General features: G+C 37.0%; 1 protein-coding gene across 4 annotated transcripts in view; it reads right to left on the bottom strand.

Moving 5' to 3' along the window:
• Positions 1-17,920, bottom strand: part of FNDC3A (fibronectin type III domain containing 3A) — a 158,333-nt gene that overhangs the window by 72,034 nt on the left and 68,379 nt on the right. For 3 of the 4 annotated variants that reach the window (XM_035003413.1, XM_035003411.1, XM_035003412.1), the window contains exon 4: positions 3,265-3,341. In XM_035003413.1, the coding sequence (XP_034859304.1) occupies positions 3,265-3,341 (77 nt within the window). Of the gene's footprint in view, positions 1-3,264; positions 3,342-7,650; positions 7,763-17,920 lie in introns of those variants that run through there. The other variant, XM_035003414.1, reaches the window with a different exon arrangement.

Below are 17,920 nucleotides of genomic sequence, written 5' to 3'. Positions count from 1 at the left end.
ACCTGAATCTTTTTTTTTTTTAAGATTTTATTTATTTATTTGACAGAGAGAGAGACAGTGAGAGAGGGAACACAAGCCGGGGGGAGTGGGAGAGGGAGAAGCAGGCTTCCCACTGAGCAGGGAGCTCGATGCGGGGCTCGATCCCAGAACCCTGGGATCATGACCTGAGCCGAAGGCAGACACTTAACCGGCTGAGCCACCCAGGCGCCCCCAGAACCTGATTCTTAAGTATTTTCTAACATGAGAAATTGTGTATGCTAGGAAATAGGGGGTTATTTCAATAGTGATGTCAAAATGTTAGAATCCAGTCTTACACAGTGGGTATTTAAATTATTTCAATAACGATGAGACTATACATTTTTGTCTCTTGATTACTCCTGTGTATTTGAAAATGATACATTTCTTAGAGACAGTCTTAATCTTAAATTAAGGTAGATAATAGTAGCCCACTAGCCTCACATAATCCTTCCAGTGAGATTACTACTAAAGTTCATTCATTTATGAAATATCTACTGTATTTGAGTTACCATAGAATAAAAATAATTAAAAGGCAGCTCCTATCCTCAAGGAATTTAAAATCCCATAAAATCCCACAATTATAATACTAGGTGGCATGTAATATATAACCAAGAGATGGTACAAATAACTTGATCTAGGTCCTCAAGGATGGGTAGATTTTTAAAAGGCAGAAATGAGCAAATGAGTAACATTCCCCAGATAACAGCATTAACAAAACCATGGAAAAAGGGAAACATCAAGTGAGCATGTGAATACCTTGTTTTACTATGCTTTGCTTAATTGAGCTTTGCAAATACTGCATTTTTTAAAAACTGAAAGTTTGTGGCAACCTTGTGTTGAGCAAGTCTATTGGTGCCATTTTCCAACAGCATTTGCTCATTTGGTGTTTGTGTGTCCACATTTTGGTAATCCTCACAATACTTCAAACTCTTTCTTTCTTCTCTTTTTTTTTTTTTTGAGTAGGCTCCATACCCAATGTGGGGCTTGAACTCACAACCTTGAGACTGAATCCCATGTTCTACCAACTGAGCCAGCCTGGCGTCCCTCATACATTTGCATTATTATTATATTTGATTAAGGTGATCTGTGATGTTATCACTGTATTGTTTTGGGTGCCATGAACTGCACCCATATAAGATGGTGGCTTAACTAATAAGTGTTGTGTGTGTTCTGACTGCTCCATCAAATGTCTATTCCCCCATCTGTCTCCATCTCCTCAGGTCTATTTCCCAAGACACAACAATACTGAAATTAGGCCATGTAGACTCCTACTTATCTTTCAAGACTTGGTTCAAATGTCACTTTTCCAACGAGGCCTATTTTGACTACCCTATTTTAAAATGTAACCAAGGTCTATTTTCTTTCCTTTTCCACCCCCACTGCTTACCACCTAACATACTACATAATTTATCCATGTATTATATGCTTATTGTTTTCTTCTCCCCACAAGAATGTTAACTACAGAGAGACAGAGGTCTTTGCCTTTCATTCGCAAATATATCACAATCATCTAGAAGACTGCCTGACATATATGAGCACTCAGTACATATTTGCTGAACACTGCTGAGTACAGAACTGTTAAGAGTTCATAATCTTCTCAGGAGAGAAAAATTACTAAACAGTGTGAGAAATTCATTAAAAGAAGGATATACATAGTGTGCATGAGAACCCTAAGGAGAGGCCCTGGAAACATTCAAGGAAAGCTACTCCAGAAGGTCATGATTGAATGAAATGAGAAGGGTAGGAATTTGCCATAAAAATAAAAGGTACTGCTAGATTTGAGAACAGCAGGATACTCTTTAGTTACACTGAAATAAATTGTCAGTAGCACCAAATACAGAGCTTAGTACATGGTACATTCAGTACATGTTTACTGAACTGAACAACACTAGAGAAAAGACCAGATGTGGTCTTTATGTAAGTGGAGAAAGGTCTGAAGGAGCAATCAAAAGAAGTAGAAAGAATCAGGACAGCACTATGTCAAGGAAATTTTGGGTAAATTGTTATCAGTGGTGTCAAATGTTTAGGGGGTCACAAAAAGGGTAAGGCTGGAAAAAAGGCCTTTGAGTTTGGTCCGTATCAGAGAGCAGATTTAGTAGGATAATAAAGAATGCAGACTGTCAGTATGTCAAACAAAAGGAGAGATAGCTTCTGAAAAGCTTACAAATACTTTCAAATGTTATCTTACATGTTCTCATCCCATCTTATGGTTAGGACACAGAGACTTAAGGAAGTTGATCTGTCCAAGGCCATGCAGCCAGCAAGGGCTTGAAATAAGATATGGATTCAGCTTTTCTGACGATTTTTTTAAATTTTAATTTTTAAAATATTTTATTATTTATTTGACAGAGTGAGACACAGTGAGAGAGGGAACACAAGCAGGGGGAATGGGAGTGGGAGTGGGAGAAGCAGGCTTCTTGCTGAGCAGGGAGCCTGATGAGGGCTCGATCCCAGAACCCTGGGATCACGACCTGAGCCGAAGGCAGACACTTAACGAATGACCCACCCAGGTGCGCCCCCAGCTTTTCTGACTCTAATTCTCACACTACTTCTATTCTCCTCACCAACATGGTCTTCTTTTGCTATCATTCATAGTGGTGGGCTTCACAGTATGGGCAGTGAATCTATCCCACCAATATTCTGACATAATCAGGGAGGAAGTAAGAGAGGGCCTGAAGAAAATTTCAAGTGTAACTTCAGTGCTAAAAAAAGAAACTGAATTATTTCTAAAAAGGATCTGAGGCAATGAGTGCAAACTACACAGAATCTCGGTAGCAGAAGATACTGATACAACCTTTAGGGCTGCAGGTCTACAAGTCTAAATTTTCTTCTATGTACCACAATGTGCCAGATAATTATTATGGGTGTTTGTGAGACATTTTATGAATATGGATGGAACACTGTCTAGGGTTACTTCCAAGCAAATGATTAACTTAAAAAATGTTAGTGTAGGCACCTTTAAACCTTAAGATATTACTTACATTATTCACATATTCAGGGAAATAAAGCTCTAGGATTAATTTTCTATAATAATTCAACACCCAAAGGCCAAATGATAATGCTGTCAATTTAATTTTTCCTCCTTTCCAAATATACTGAATGTACTAGAATACATGAAACAGATACCAAAGATATACTGTACAGGGTAAGCTTCAGTACTGAAATGGTGTTTTTTTTCTGAATTAAACAGTAATAATATGATCCCTACTATATAGATATAAAAAGAAAAATAACACAAACACATACCTGTGGAGCATATCCAGGAGGCACATAAATAGGAGGCACAGAACCATTTGGGGACATCATTGGAACCTGAGCAGGACCTGAATGGATCACAGAAATGATGTGTTAATCCAGGATTAGTTAGCAAGCTAATGTTGAAAACAATTTGAATTCCACTTTGAATACTTCGTCTAAACTAAATGCTCAAATTAACAGTAACTATATTACTATGAAAAGAAATTCAGATGATTCATCTGTTATAGAACATAAAAATTTATCTTGTAAAGTACACTGATTGTTCTTTACCTGCAGTTGTGTTTTTTAACCTATCTGATGATCATAATAGTCACCTGGGGAGCTCTTTTAAAACTCTCCTAGAGATTCTTTTTATGCTTACAGTGGGGTCTTGAGTCAGTATATTTACTTTACAAAATATCTGGTGAATCTTATGATTATGCAAATTAAGAAACACTGACCTAGAGGAGAATCAACCTAAACTTTGCATATAAAATCAATGAAAGATATAAAAAGCAAAATTCTGAAAAACAATAGAAAAAAAAGTCAAGAGGGAAGAGCAATGAGTTAGAAATTTGGGACTTGTTTTGTTAGTGTTCAAAGCCTCTCGTGTAATATGTAAGTCATGTCTGTGGGGGCTTGAGAACAAAGTTAGAAAAATACTATACATGCATATTTAGCTAAGGAACAATTTTTGTTTCTTAAACCAAAAAGTTCCGGAAAAAAAAATAAAGGAAAATTCACCTTGTCTTATTCTAGGTTTTCTTTCATTTTTACTGTTATCCTTTCCAGATAGCTTTTATAAATATTATCTCATTTATCTTCTCTCGTAACGTTCGTGGGATAAAATAGGCATTTTGGGAAGGTGTGTTTTATTTTTTCTAGTAACTAAAATCTTACTCGCTTTATGTAACTTTTTTTTTTTTTTTTTTTTAAGAGAGAGAGAGAAACAGCATGAGAGGGGAGAGGGTCAGAGGGAGAAGCAGGCTCCCCGCCGAGCCAGGAGCCCCATGTGGGACTCGATCCCAGGACTCCGGGATCATGACCTGAGCCAAAGGCAGTCGCTTAACCAACTGAGCCACCCAGGCGCCCCATGTAACTTTTTTTAAAAAAAAGCATCTCACCTTCAAATCCTTTTTTCCTTGTAACTTTAGACTACACTGTCCCCTCACCCATTAGTTTTTAATAACTTGAAATTAAACCTTCTCAAGGATCCTCACTCATTTCTTAGGAATAAATGTACCCAAGAGTCTAATGAAGAATGTAAGGGGGGGAAGAGTTCTTTTTATATGTGGAATTTCAACCTGCAGAGTACACATAATGGATATCAGTTATAAAAGAAAAAAAAAGAGGAAAAGTTTAATCATAAAGCAGAAAAGAAATAAATTTCACTGGTAACATTGTACATACTTCAGGAAACAGAATGAAGAGCATGGAGGTTACAGCAAATCCAGATTATAGCCACCCGCTTTTCAAGGAAGGAGGAGTGACAAGCAAGCAAAAAAGTGGTTGGTGGTGGGTGCAGGGGAAAGATGGTGAGACACAGGGAAGGAAAGAGAAAAGAGAATGTAGGAAAAGGTGGGTGCAGAGGGTAAATGCTAAACAATGGTAAAGGAAGATGGGAGGGAAGAAAAGAGAAAGAGAAGAAAATACAGGCAAGAAAGGAGGGGAGGGGACAGAGGAGGACAGACAACTGGAGAAAGGGAAGGGTGAAGGAGAAGAGAGAGTGAATAGGGCTGGAACAGAGGAAGAGAAGGGGAGGGGAAGAGAGAAGTGATGGGAGTGAGGAAAGAAAGAAGAGATACGGAGCGGGAGAGAGAGAACAGGTTAAAGACTCAAGTGGTATGAGGAAGTAAGGAGCTTATGTGTGTGTGTGTCTGTGCCGGGGCAGACTACCAAATTATGCTATATGACCATAAGAATAACTTTTCTTTTTTAAAAAAGATTTTATTTATTTATTTGACAGAGAGAGCGAGAGCATGAGCGGGAGCGGGGCAGTGCAGGCAGAGGGAGAGGAAGAAGCAGACTCCTCACTAAGCAGGAAACCTGATGCGGGACTCATCCTAGGACCCTGGGATCATGACCTGAGCTAAAGGCAGACACTTAACCGACTGAGCCACCCAGGCGCCCCTAAAAATAACTTCTCAACAAAATATTCTTCCCATCCCAAACAAGCCCACCAAATACATGAAGTTGTTCAGAATATTTTCTTAAAATAGCTAATTATATATAGCTAATACTAACTTACTATATGCTAGGGCTTTTGTGTTTTTTCTCCTCCTAATCATTCTACAAGTAGGTAAGTATTATTATTATTACTCCCCATTTTCCACACGTGGAAATTAAGTTAGAGAAGTTAAGTTTGCCCTAGTAGAAAAAGAATTCAAAACCAGGCAGTTTCATTTAAGGATATAGCTTTACAACATATTTAGTAAACATTAAAACACTGTGCATTACTGGCAACTGATGTAATTTGAGGCTCCAAATTCTAAGGAAAATTAAAGCCTTCATTATCTTTAAAAAACAAGAGAGAAAGGAAGAACAAAATTTTCCTACATTTAAGCCAACATTAGCCTATTAATTTACAAAATAAAACTTGTGAGGTGTTTTATATCTCTAGGCAAGAGAGGATTTATCCAAAACTTACCTTTTAACTTCTCTATGCTGGACTCAATAGAAAATGAGAACAGTTTTAAGAAAATCCTGGTTTACATCTATTAGCTAGTTTATATAAACCTATACCAAACTAGCTTTATGAATCCTGAAACTGGCTTAGATATTATTCATAACCTGTGAAATTTAGCTGGGAACCAGAATGAGAATTCATCGAAAATCCTATTTGTAATCTTAGTAATGGAAATTACTATTTTTGAGCTTCTACTAAATGTGCCAGGGACTATGGTTCCTTTCACATGTTGTCAAATTTAATTCTTACATCAAGTCATCAGAATAGGTTTTTGCTGTTTTTCAGCCACCAGAGTAAAAAATAAGTTATTGCTGATTACATTTAAAATTGTAAAACTACACAACTGCTCTGGATTGCCCTTCTTTTACTAAAAATATAAATAAATACTACATAATTACAATTCAAACCATATACTTTGAAAGTTGCTTTATAGTTTATATTTTAGTAGAACAAAATTCTACTGTATTCTTTAATTATACTTAAGTGTGATACTGAAAACAACAGAACAAACCCAACCTAAAATAAACTAGCAGTAAATACATTACTAGTTGCAGTCCAGGAATAATTATTAACTCATTTCCCTAGGAAATAATCATTTCACTCTAGCAAATAATTTTTTTTATCCTGAGGCAGAAATGGTACCTGGCTAATTTTTTTAAAGACAATTCATGGATACCATATTTAATATGTAAAATACTGGTATGAAATAACATCCAACACTGAACACATAAAAGTCCCATTATATAAACATAGTAAATACAATTCAGAAAACTACAATGTTTATAGCACCACTTCAGTTGCTATTTCTGTCTACAGCAGCAAACCCCTAAAACCCTGCATGCTTAATGATGCAAATGTTTGTTTACCCCTAGTTTCACCAATACTTTTATTGTTGGAATAAAATATTGAAAATACTAAAAGATTAACTACAAACCCTGTAAATGCAGTGAAGGAGGGGGGGTATTCTGTCCCAGTAAAGAAGCCAAATCTGTTACAGATTGTACCATTAAATGCACATCTGGCACAGGAGTAGCTCTATCTGAACAACTGTAAGTATACCCAGTAGCTCCTTAATAATCTACATGATCTAAGCAAAATCTACCCCCAAACATAAAGCTATTAAAATCATTTTTAAGGGCATATTTCCTATTCTAAAACCTTGCAGAAGAGCAAACAATTCTTATTCACCAATTGTCTTAAGAAATTTGAGAAGCCCCTCACCTCCATTCCTTAAAAAGGGCCATCAGTAACTTAATAAAGATGATATTTCATCTACTCTAAGTTAAATTCTTTATTTTTTCTTTATTAGCACACGTTCACATTTAAAGAGGGTTTTTTTTTTGATGAAATGCAAATTTGAGTTTAAATTCCTAAAATGCAATGGGCCGCTGACGTGCTACACATTCTCTTTTTAAGCAAGCTTTCACAATGGCTTCCAAATTATCTGATGCCAATATTCTGATTTTAGTGGTAAAAAGAAAAACCTAGTAAAATAAAGGCGCTCGAAAGGAATAGTCTATGGAATATAAAATCAGCCCATCTCCAAATAGAGTCTAATCTTATAGCTACATGGCCACAATTTAAAAATATTTTTACTGCCATAGATTTGGCATCTATTGAAAAAATACACACGGCATGACTTTAGATTAATACAATGCTTTCTATGTTTTAAAATAAAAGAATGTTCAAAAACAGTCAGCAAATCTTACCACTCATTTTGTTTTTACAGTAGCAGCAGAGAACAAAATCCAACAAGGAAACAGCGTAGTACACGTTAACAGCTTTAATTGGAGAACGGTTCCGCTTTTTTTTTTTTTGCAAAGCAGTGAGAGGAAAAGATCCTTTGACCGAGTCACGTGATGCTTATCACGTGACTTGCAGTGACCCGCGGAAAGGGAAGGGGGAAGTAAGCAAACATTCCCCGCTGCCAGGCTGCCAGCGTTTGGGATATAGTAAATGATTAAATGGTTTCTACTGCTGCTGCCTTGAATTTTGCGATCTTTCAGACTTCCTCGTGAACTAACCCAAAAGCTCATCGAAATACACGCACAGAAATACATATTTGATGTAAAACTGTATTTTTGTTTTCATTTTCCCTCCTATATAACGATAGGCATTATCTTCTAATTCAGTTTTTGCAGCCTGCTACTTCATTTATAAAGTTTAAGATATATATAACATTTATTAATTTAGAGGATTCGCTTGATGGATGGCATTCTTGCTCATGTCCATAAAATCTTAAAAGGCCACAGTTCGGGATCAGAACACTCTACCCAAGCTCCCCTGGAGATCAGGAAAGAGACCAAAGATGTTACAAGTGAGGGGAAGAAGACTGTAAGAACTTTTGGAGGTCTTTTCATTACTTTATGGTGCTATGTAAGCTAAGGAAATTTATTAATAGCTAATACAAATGTATAGGTAATGATAATGATTGTGATATATTTACAAGTTGCACAGTGGAAAAAAATAAATTTTGGTACCAAAAGATTTAAGTTTTAATAAAAGCTTCAATATTTTTTAGCAAGGCAATTTACTGCTCTTCTTTGAGGCTGTTTCCTTTTTTTTTTTTTTTTTAAGATTTTATTTATTTGACAGAGAGCACAAGCAGAGGAAGAGAGGGAGAAGCAGGCTCCCTGCTGAGCAAGGAGCCCGATGTGGAACTCGATCCCAGGACCCTGGGATCATGACCCAGGCGGAAGGCAGCCGCTTAACTGACTGAGCCACCCAGGCGTCCCTGAGGCTGTTTCCTTATGTAAAAAGGTTAAAATAGGCAACGTCACAGCATTGTTGTGAGAATCAGATTAGATATATTTAAAGTACTGAGTATACTGGTTGGCACACTCAATAAATGATAACTATTATTATAAATAGAAGTGTGATTGCTCTGTGTTTCCAAAAATAATAATTATATATTGCAGAGTATGTCCCAGGCACCATTCGGAGTGATTTTCATGTGTTAACTCAGTCCTCACAATAACTGAAGTAGGCATCATTTAGAGGTAGGGAAACTGAAGAAGAATGCATGCAGTTAAGTAACTTGCCAATGGCACACAATGAGGCGAAGCCAGGATTATCTAATGATAAGGCTATAGTTTCAAAAAAAAATATGTAAACCATATTCAAAGCCCCACTCTCCCAAGAATATGGAAAAGAACTAGCAAGAGATATAACCTGGAGCAGCAGGTTTCAATAAATACATGTCAGACACCCCTGGGGAGATAATGATGTGGGAAACAAAGGCAGAAGAAAAATTATTAAATTTCCTTACTACCTAGAGCCCACTGACAAGTCCTTGAAACAGGCATAGTGACATTCCTCTAAGGACTCAACTGCCTTGGTGTTAATACTTTGCTAAGAGCAAAAGGCAATTCTAATCTGACCCCCCTCATCCTGTAAGTCTACTTTAATGTATAAGAATTCGTTTGGAAACTTCCTTTATCTCTAAACCCTCCAAGATACGTGTTGGCAATCATCTCCCAAGCATATGCCCCACCGATATACACCTGAAGAGTCTCATGACTAAGGTTTTATTAGACAGTAATAAATGACCTTTTCCCAACAATAGCTAGCCCTCTCAAGGTCATGGACACCTTGCTTCCAAAATTCCTTAGAGACTTACACTATCCCTGACCCCCTCCCAACTTGAAAGTATATAATGCGCCACTCCTCATGACCCCATTGCAGCTCTTTCTGCCCATGGGTCCTGTCCCCATGCTTTAATAAAATCACCTTTTTGCACCAAAGACGTCTCAAGAATTCTTTCTTGGCCGTGGGCTTCAAACCCTAATAACCTCTTTCCTACATCAGTAAGACACTAAAGGACCATTCTCAAAAGTGGCAAAGGGTAATTGTTAATTTCAAAGTTCCTACAGAAAGGCAAGGCTCCTGAAGAACAAGGCCTGAGAGTAAAGTGTGTCCTGGTCACAGTAGAATCTGCTTGTAAATGCTGAACTCAGTCTCTCAGCAAATCTAACCATGCCTCTGATCTTCAGCCCTTAAACAAAAAGCAAGCCCCGGCAGCCCGCTTCTTCATTTTCGCTCATGTTCTCACACAGCTATGTTTCCATTTCTTAACTCTTTCTTTAATTTGATGATTGCCTTCTCAATTCTTTCCACTGTGCTCACTAGAACCTTTTCCCTTATTACAAATAAATTCCCTTATATCCTCAACCTTTTCACAGAAGACCTGTTGATACATCTCCTTTAAATGAAATCTGGCTCCCCCCAGGATAATTTTTCTAGCAGCCCCTGGGAGCAGAGGATTCCCATTCCCTCCTGAGGCAGTTTCCAGATACCCCAAGGCTGCTTCCCATAACCACTGCTGTTCCTGTATCACACTCAAGTTTTTTTTCCCTTGAGATCATGTCATATGAGTAGATCACCCTCTACCCCTTTTCATTGCTGCCATGCTCCGTTCTCATTTACTGAGAACTATGGCACCATGTTCACAGTTTTTTCCCCTCTATCCCACTCTTGTCCATAAGCACAATGACTTCAATGTTCAAAAAATTTAGCCTCAAACTTTCTTGAACTCTTCCATTCTGTTTTTAGTAACCCATGTTCAAAGACACATATGTCCTGGAACTCACTGAGAATTCCACTATCTTCATCTTTGAAATTTCAGACTTTCATGTTTCTGTCTCTGGCCACCACATATATCTTTCATCTCTTCCACTTCTCCTTCTTCTATAACATGTTTTTTTCTCATAATGATTTCCCTTTCCTCTTGATTGAACACTGCCTTCATTGCCTGATTTCCTTTCCCATGGAAGTCTTCCTTTTACATCCCCTCCCCACAAAGTCCCCAATTTTAACCAGATAATTAACTTCTCTTAGATCTGAACTGTAGAAATCAAATGGTACTCAGACTGTCATGCTGGTAAATTTAGTTATCTCCAATCTCCAACCTCCAATCTCAGCCATCAGCATTGCTCAGGAATCCTTTCAGAAATTTATTCCTGGTTAATAGCCCATCCTGTTTTCTTGTGTGATTATCAGAGATCTCCACCACCCTTTAAAGACTTCCCCCAACCTGACCTCGATCACATATGTCAGCATGAATTTGAACTATTTCAGTATTTTTTTTTTTTAATTTTATTTGACAGAGAGAGACAGCGAGAGAGGGAACACAAGCAGGGGGAGTGGGAGAGGGAGAAGGAGAAGCAGGCTTCCCGCTGAGCAGGGAGCCCAATGAGGGGCTCATGACCTGAGCCGAAGGCAGACGCTTAACGACTGAGCCACCCAGGCGCCCCATTGAACTATTTCAATATTATTTACAAATTTTTCTCACCTCTTTCTTCTATCTTCAGAAGAATCACTGTCCCTTCACAAAGTCAAAGCTATCTTGTTGCTTCTATTCTTGATCTGATTTCCATTTCGTCTTCCACTAGCTCTTTGCTCTACTGGTTATTTCTGTCCCATTCTCTATTTTCAACTCTTCTAACAAGATTTAGCTCTCCACCCTCATTATCTTCACAGTTGCCGTAGAGTTCTAATGCCCAGGATTAGTGACGTGGTCCACACTTTCAAGAATTCTTCAGTTATAAGGACAATGTAAAATAGACATATTTCATGATTCCTAAAGACCTTGTTAATTCAACAATGTGCATCAAACAATTTTCCCAGAGGAATAAACAAAGAGAAAGGATGCATCAAGAGCATTACAATTACAGGAATGCATTATGCAGTGAAGAGCATATTCTTCATTTTCCCTTTCTTACCTGATTATATGAGAATTCTAGCAAACTTAAAATGCTTTTTATTTTCACAATACTGTCTCAAACATTTTGCAGAGGGTTCTCTTAAATCAATAGCCTGACATGTCACAGCAATTATTTGGATTTCCTGGTAACATTTTAACAGATTAACTATTAGCATTCTTGAACTACTGATTTTCAGGTAGATTTGTAAATACAGGCGCTAGGTGACACTTGGGTGACATTGTTTATATGCACTTATTGGGTACCAGGCACTGGTGTAAGTGCTTTACAGGTATTAGCTTATTTAATCCGCATAATATCCCTCTGAAGTGGGATATTATTTCCATTTTCTAGGTAAGAAAACTAAGATACAAAGAGATTAAGTAACTTTCAAGTTCTCACAGCTAGTAAGCTGTCAAAAGAATTGGGTGGTCTAGCTTTGAAATCTGTGTTCTTCACTTCACCACTACATTATGCTGCCTCTCTTGTTTAGGATATAACAAATATAACAAATTGTATTAAAATGAATGAGAAAACTGCAGCATAATAATACCAAAATTCACTTGAAGATAAACTACAAATAGAAAAGCACCCCAAACATTCGGATGGAAGACCCCACACAATACACCTCAAATATCTGCTAGTTACATATAATGATAACAAAGCAAAATGCACCTAAATATATCTCACTGAAACTCTTGTGAAGACTCTAAAAGTTTTTAGTAAGTGAGGGATATCATATGGAAAACAGTGAGTTACTTAATACCTAAACCTGTTCCAAAAGTAACTTGAGGAGATTTAAGAGATACACAAAGCAACAAAAAAAGCTAAAAAAAACCCCTCAAAATAACATAACAAAACAAAACCCAAAACAAATAGTTGACAAACTGAAGAAAAGGGAAAATTAATATAGAAAATATAAATAAGGAATAAGGCTGGTCTTAAGCCCTCTAGAGTTGGGCCATAAAACCTCTCTGGTTTGTATGAACTGAAATAAGATTAAAATTAAGACATCAAGGACCACACTGTCAAGCTAGTCCTTGTCTTCTGTAGATCAAGTGTCTCAAATTGCCATAGAGCATAGCCCCAATTATTTGGCTTGAAAAAAACTAAAGCAGGTATAACCCAATGCTGACTTCTCTCATATATAAAATTCAGTAATGCATCAATAAATGTCTAACTTTAAGCAATATACCCTCAAAAACAGTTGCAAAATAAACAGCTAACATAGTAAGACAGCTGAATCAGCTGACTTGCAGAAAGGGATCGTCAGCTATGAGGCAAATTAAAGTTGGAAGAGTTGACTATCATTTCATAAACTTCTTTCTGGCAATAAATAAACAAGATTAGTGTTTATTAAGGCTGCTCTTAGACTGTAATCAGTATGGGTCATTTGCATATTAGAAAATTTAAGAAGCAGACTCATTCAGCTCAGTGGTTTCAAATCATTAAGACATGAATTTAAGAGTGGGGATGTGAAATATATCTCATTCTACTCCTCTACTAATATATATCCAATTCTTCAAAAGACTATGACTGTGATCCTGACTCTTGTGGCAGTATTAGGGGTACAGGTTCTGGATTAACATCTAAATAACATGTGTTAAGCTTATGCGGCTTAGACTGTAACTGATGCATGTCCGTGTAGTCAAGGGACCTAGGAAAGGTCAATGACATCTGCAACTAATCAAGTTCTCCATGGGAAGACTCCCTTGCTGGGGAGTAACTGACAATGACATATACAAATAATCTCAGGAAGATAAGGGGACCAAAGAATTAGAACCTATAACTTTGTGGGCACAAGTCAAACTTTGTTTCTTTTAAATCTCTCTGATTTGCTTGCCCACGTTTTTCCTCTTTCCCTTTTAGGGGCCTTAGTCACCTTGCAGATCTGGCCACACAGCATTTTCTTTTTCTATAATTTCCCTCTTTAGAATATTAAACTAAGGTATCAATTTAATAAAAGTTTTACTTCACATGGCTCATGCCAATACAAAGCAAATGTGAGGATCATCCTAAAACCAGGTATGTTTTTGGATTGACTGGGGTTGAGAGCAGCTGGATGAAGAGGCTAGATATTAGCTAGAGATTGGTCAACAGAACAGAGATATCTGTGTTCTGATGCAGTATTTCCCAAGTGTTTTGATTTATGTGCCAGTAAAATTTTAAACAAATTCTGGGGACTCATTAAGGTAATGAGCTTTTTATAAGGCTACATTATGACATTAAAGGGAAAGAAGAAAGAAATTAAGAACAGAAGGAAGTCTAATATATTATCGCATCATTCATAAAGAGTATTTTAACCTCAAAACAGAAGGGACTTCAGAGTTTTAAAAAAAAAGGTCTTTAAATTAAATAAATTTAGCCTAATGAAAAACCGCTACATTATCCTAATTTTTCCCATTTCTTAGACGGTGAAGTGTCCCTAAATCTACAGACAAGGATTTGGGAATAACTCTTAGTAGTAAGAGAAATAAGGATTTGTTTTTGAGGCTGGTTAAGCTCTGGTGATGCAAGAGAGAGAAAACAGAGTAGAGGCAGGATAACCATATTATCACCATCCAATCTAGAACACGCCTAAAAGTGAAAGAACAGCCTAAAAATCATTAGAATTACATAATTTGGAGTAATTCTTTATTGATTGACAAATTGCTTTTATTACACTGAAGGACATGAAAAGTTCTATTAAAAATGTTAAAAAATAAAATGCTTTATTAAAAACATATGCAAGTATATTAAAGAATATTTTATGGACTACTTCATATTGAGTATTTGGCTATTAGAGTAGTGTTAACGGAACAATTATTCTTAGTACATATCCATGTATTTTAGTCAATCTGTTAGCTGTATCCATCTCTTAATTCCGTATCTCTGGTGTATGACTGAAAATTTTTTTTCAATATAGTCTTTTTTAATTTTTTCATAAAACTGCCTGCAACCATTATATTTTATGGTTAATAACTTTGAAACTATCGATACCTTCAATTGACTCTTTTCTGTAATATTTTAACACTACAATATTTATATTCAGAGAATACTATGATTCTTAGGTGCCATCTGGTAAGCTGGGAGCCAATTCTGCTAAGTAGAGGATATTTTTAATACTATTTTTTTTTCTTATTGAAATGTGTAAATATTTCACTCCAAATATTTTCACTGGAACTATAATACCTTCAAAATTCTAACAAACAAAACTCACTGAATTGTCTCTATGCTTTTTTTGAATATTTTACCAAATTTAGATTTTTAAAAAAGATTTTATTTATTTATTTGACAGAGAGAGACACAGCGAGAGAGGGAACACAAGCAGGGGGAGTGGGAGAGGGAGAAGCAGGTTTCCCGCGGAGCAGGGAGCCCGATGAGGGGCTCAATCCCAGGACCCTGGGATCATGACCTGAGCCTAAGGCAGACACTTAGCAACTAAGCCACCCAAGGACCCCTAGATTTTTTTTTTAGTTCACTGTTGCTAAAAGGGTTTATTGCAAAATAAAAAAAAGCACTACCAATATTAAGCAGTTATAGATTTATACAATAAATGACAAAACCATTCAGATCTTTTTTCCCCATATATTCTGTGGCAGCGATATTTAGATTTTATTTCCTCCATGTATTTTACATTCATCTAACCTGTATGCTTCCCACTGGTCACCTCCAACCAGTGGCCTCATAATGCCAAGTGGCCAGCAGGGGCAGCAGCATCACATACTTCTTCAGTAGCCACCACCACCAGGAGACTGGAAGGTGTTAGCAGACCCTAGCCCTCTATATCTAAGAACACTTTATTTTACTTCTAACTACCTTAACTGCTATCCTTGGACTTGCTTCTGGTAAGGGTCAGAAAAAAGAAACCATTTACTCTAAAAAAAAACAAAAAACAAAAAAGGGGCGCCTGGGGGGCTCAGTCATTAAGCGTCTGCCTTCGGCTCAGGTCATGATCCCAGGGTCCTGGGATCGAGCCCCACATTGGGCTCCCTGCTCGTCAGGAAGCCTGCTTCTCCCTCTCCCTCTCCCCCCTGCTTGTGTTCCCTCTCTCGCTGTGTCTCTCTCTGTCAAATAAATAAATTAAAAAAAAAAAATCTTAAAAAAAAAACAACAAAAAAACAAAAAACAAAAGAAACCATTTACTCTGGTTGCCTTTAAGATTTAATCATAGGTTAAAGTGAAAACAAGAGATGGATATACTGCTTACTAGAGGAAATCATGGCAGAAGCTGGAAATATAAAATGGCAGACAGTCGACTAGATGCATCACAGCTTATATTAATGGAACCACTAATTATACTCTGTTAAACAATGAAAAGTCTGGAACAAATGTTAAATTGGTTACACAAATGTAAAACTGGGACTGTCCTAGACAAACTGGGACCAATAAAGTCACCCTATTTTTTTTTTTTTAAAGATTTTATTTATTTATTTGACAGAGAGATAGAGAGCACAAGTAGGCAGAGGGAGAGGGAGAAGCAGGCTCTCCGCTGAGCAGGGAGCCGGACGTGGGGCTCGATCCCAGGACCCCAGGATCATGACCTGAGTCAAAAGCAGCCGCTCAACCGACTGAGCCACCCAGGCGCCCCTAAAGTCACCCTATTAATAGTAGATGCCTATTTGATAAGTCTACAAAACACCTGGTAACATTTGTTCACTTGAGGCAGGCAATTAGCACAGGACTTGAGTCTAGAAATTTAACAAGTTGGTGATCATAATTTGGGAACAGAATGAGGCAGAGAGCTACAGAAGAAAGAGAAAAGATCAAGGTCATTATTCACTGCTTAGATGTTTAGGGGCATTTCCCATGAAAATATATTATTCTTTTTTAAGGTTGGATAAAGCAGACTGCTTAAATTAGGGGCCTAAGTAGGATTCAGAATTATGGGTAATTTCATTTATCTGTGTACAGCTAATTGAAAATTTCTATAATTAGATTTGCTAAGCATTTAGATTAGTGATAAGCATACCAAGTAGAAAAAGTTTGAAGAATGACATATCACGGTTAGAATTTATCTTTAGCACTAAACTGAACTGTATAGATAAAAAACTTGCAGTAGATGTATTTATCAAGTACCTATTTCTAAAGAAGTTATTTTCAGTGTTCTTGTTTAGAAAGCTACAAAGGCTGTGACATTAATGTACATAGATGCAGCAGGCTGTGAACACTATTTTTAGTATCAGTCTAATGTGAACAATGATGAATCATTCTTTGTTATTCTAGTAGGAAATAGTGTTTGGGTTTTACTGCAGCACATTAGATTAACTATCTCTCAATAACTGCACACCCACATGCTGACATCACACTGGCAGTGATATGGATCAATGACGCAAATCCTGTCAGGATCAAACATTAAGGCCACAGCGGTTGAAAAAAAAATGCCCACATGACAGAGCAGACCAGTCATCCAACATGCACAGACTGCATTAAATCAGAATTGCTGATGTTAAAAAGGGTTGTGATAGGTTCTTTTCACATAATTGCTAAGCTTTTTAATTTTAATTATAGATTTCCCATATCATCGACTCTATATTTATCTTTAAGTTTCCTCACAGCTTCTGTGATTTAAGGTCTGGACCTTTTAAAACACGTCTTAAGGTTCTACCAGCCACATGAGTTACCTGGAAAATGGCCTCTGTAGCCAATCTTTAGACCGATCTGCAGAATATGCCACCATTTATTAAGCTTTTTATGTAACATGTTGTGCCTGACAAATAACATTTATATTTAGATTTGGAGCTACAAAGAACTACTACATTCTGTGGCCTCACAATTTACTGCTACCTCAGAGTCTCTTTTACACTGTCATCTTCTTTGGGCTTTCACTATTTTTAGTTTTACTGACATCAAAATAATCGATTTTTTTGAATAGATTTTTTTTTTTTTTTAACAGACGGATTGGAAAAGATGGTTTATTAGAGTAACTATATATGAGGTTTCAAAATATCTTCTCCCTGCATTAGCCCACCTTGAATTAGAGATCTCCTGTCCCGTAACAGGAACAGAACTTATCTCTGGAGGCTTGCCACAGAATGTTCACATCCTCCTGTACGGTCTTCTGGGAAGAAATTAAGCCTCTACGCTTAAACACTAACATTCTTTCTCCTCAAAGACTATCGCTTTCCAGGAGAACTGGAAAGCTGAAGGGAGATGAGAGCTGGAGGTAGTTTAATAACCTTTTGTTCTATCATCATTAATCTGACATAATCACACTAACTTGAAAACATGCCAAGGATCCTTTCCCATGCTCTCGGGCACTTGCTTTCATGTTGTTTCCTATGAGAAGTTGGTTTTGTTT

Source organism: Mirounga leonina, unplaced genomic scaffold (assembly GCF_011800145.1).
Source record: "Mirounga leonina isolate KUSES-001 unplaced genomic scaffold, KU_Mleo_1.0 Mir_127, whole genome shotgun sequence".
Lineage (NCBI taxonomy): Eukaryota > Metazoa > Chordata > Mammalia > Carnivora > Phocidae > Mirounga > Mirounga leonina.
The sequence above is the reverse complement of the archived record's forward strand: the minus strand, read 5'-3'. Positions and strand labels throughout refer to the sequence as shown.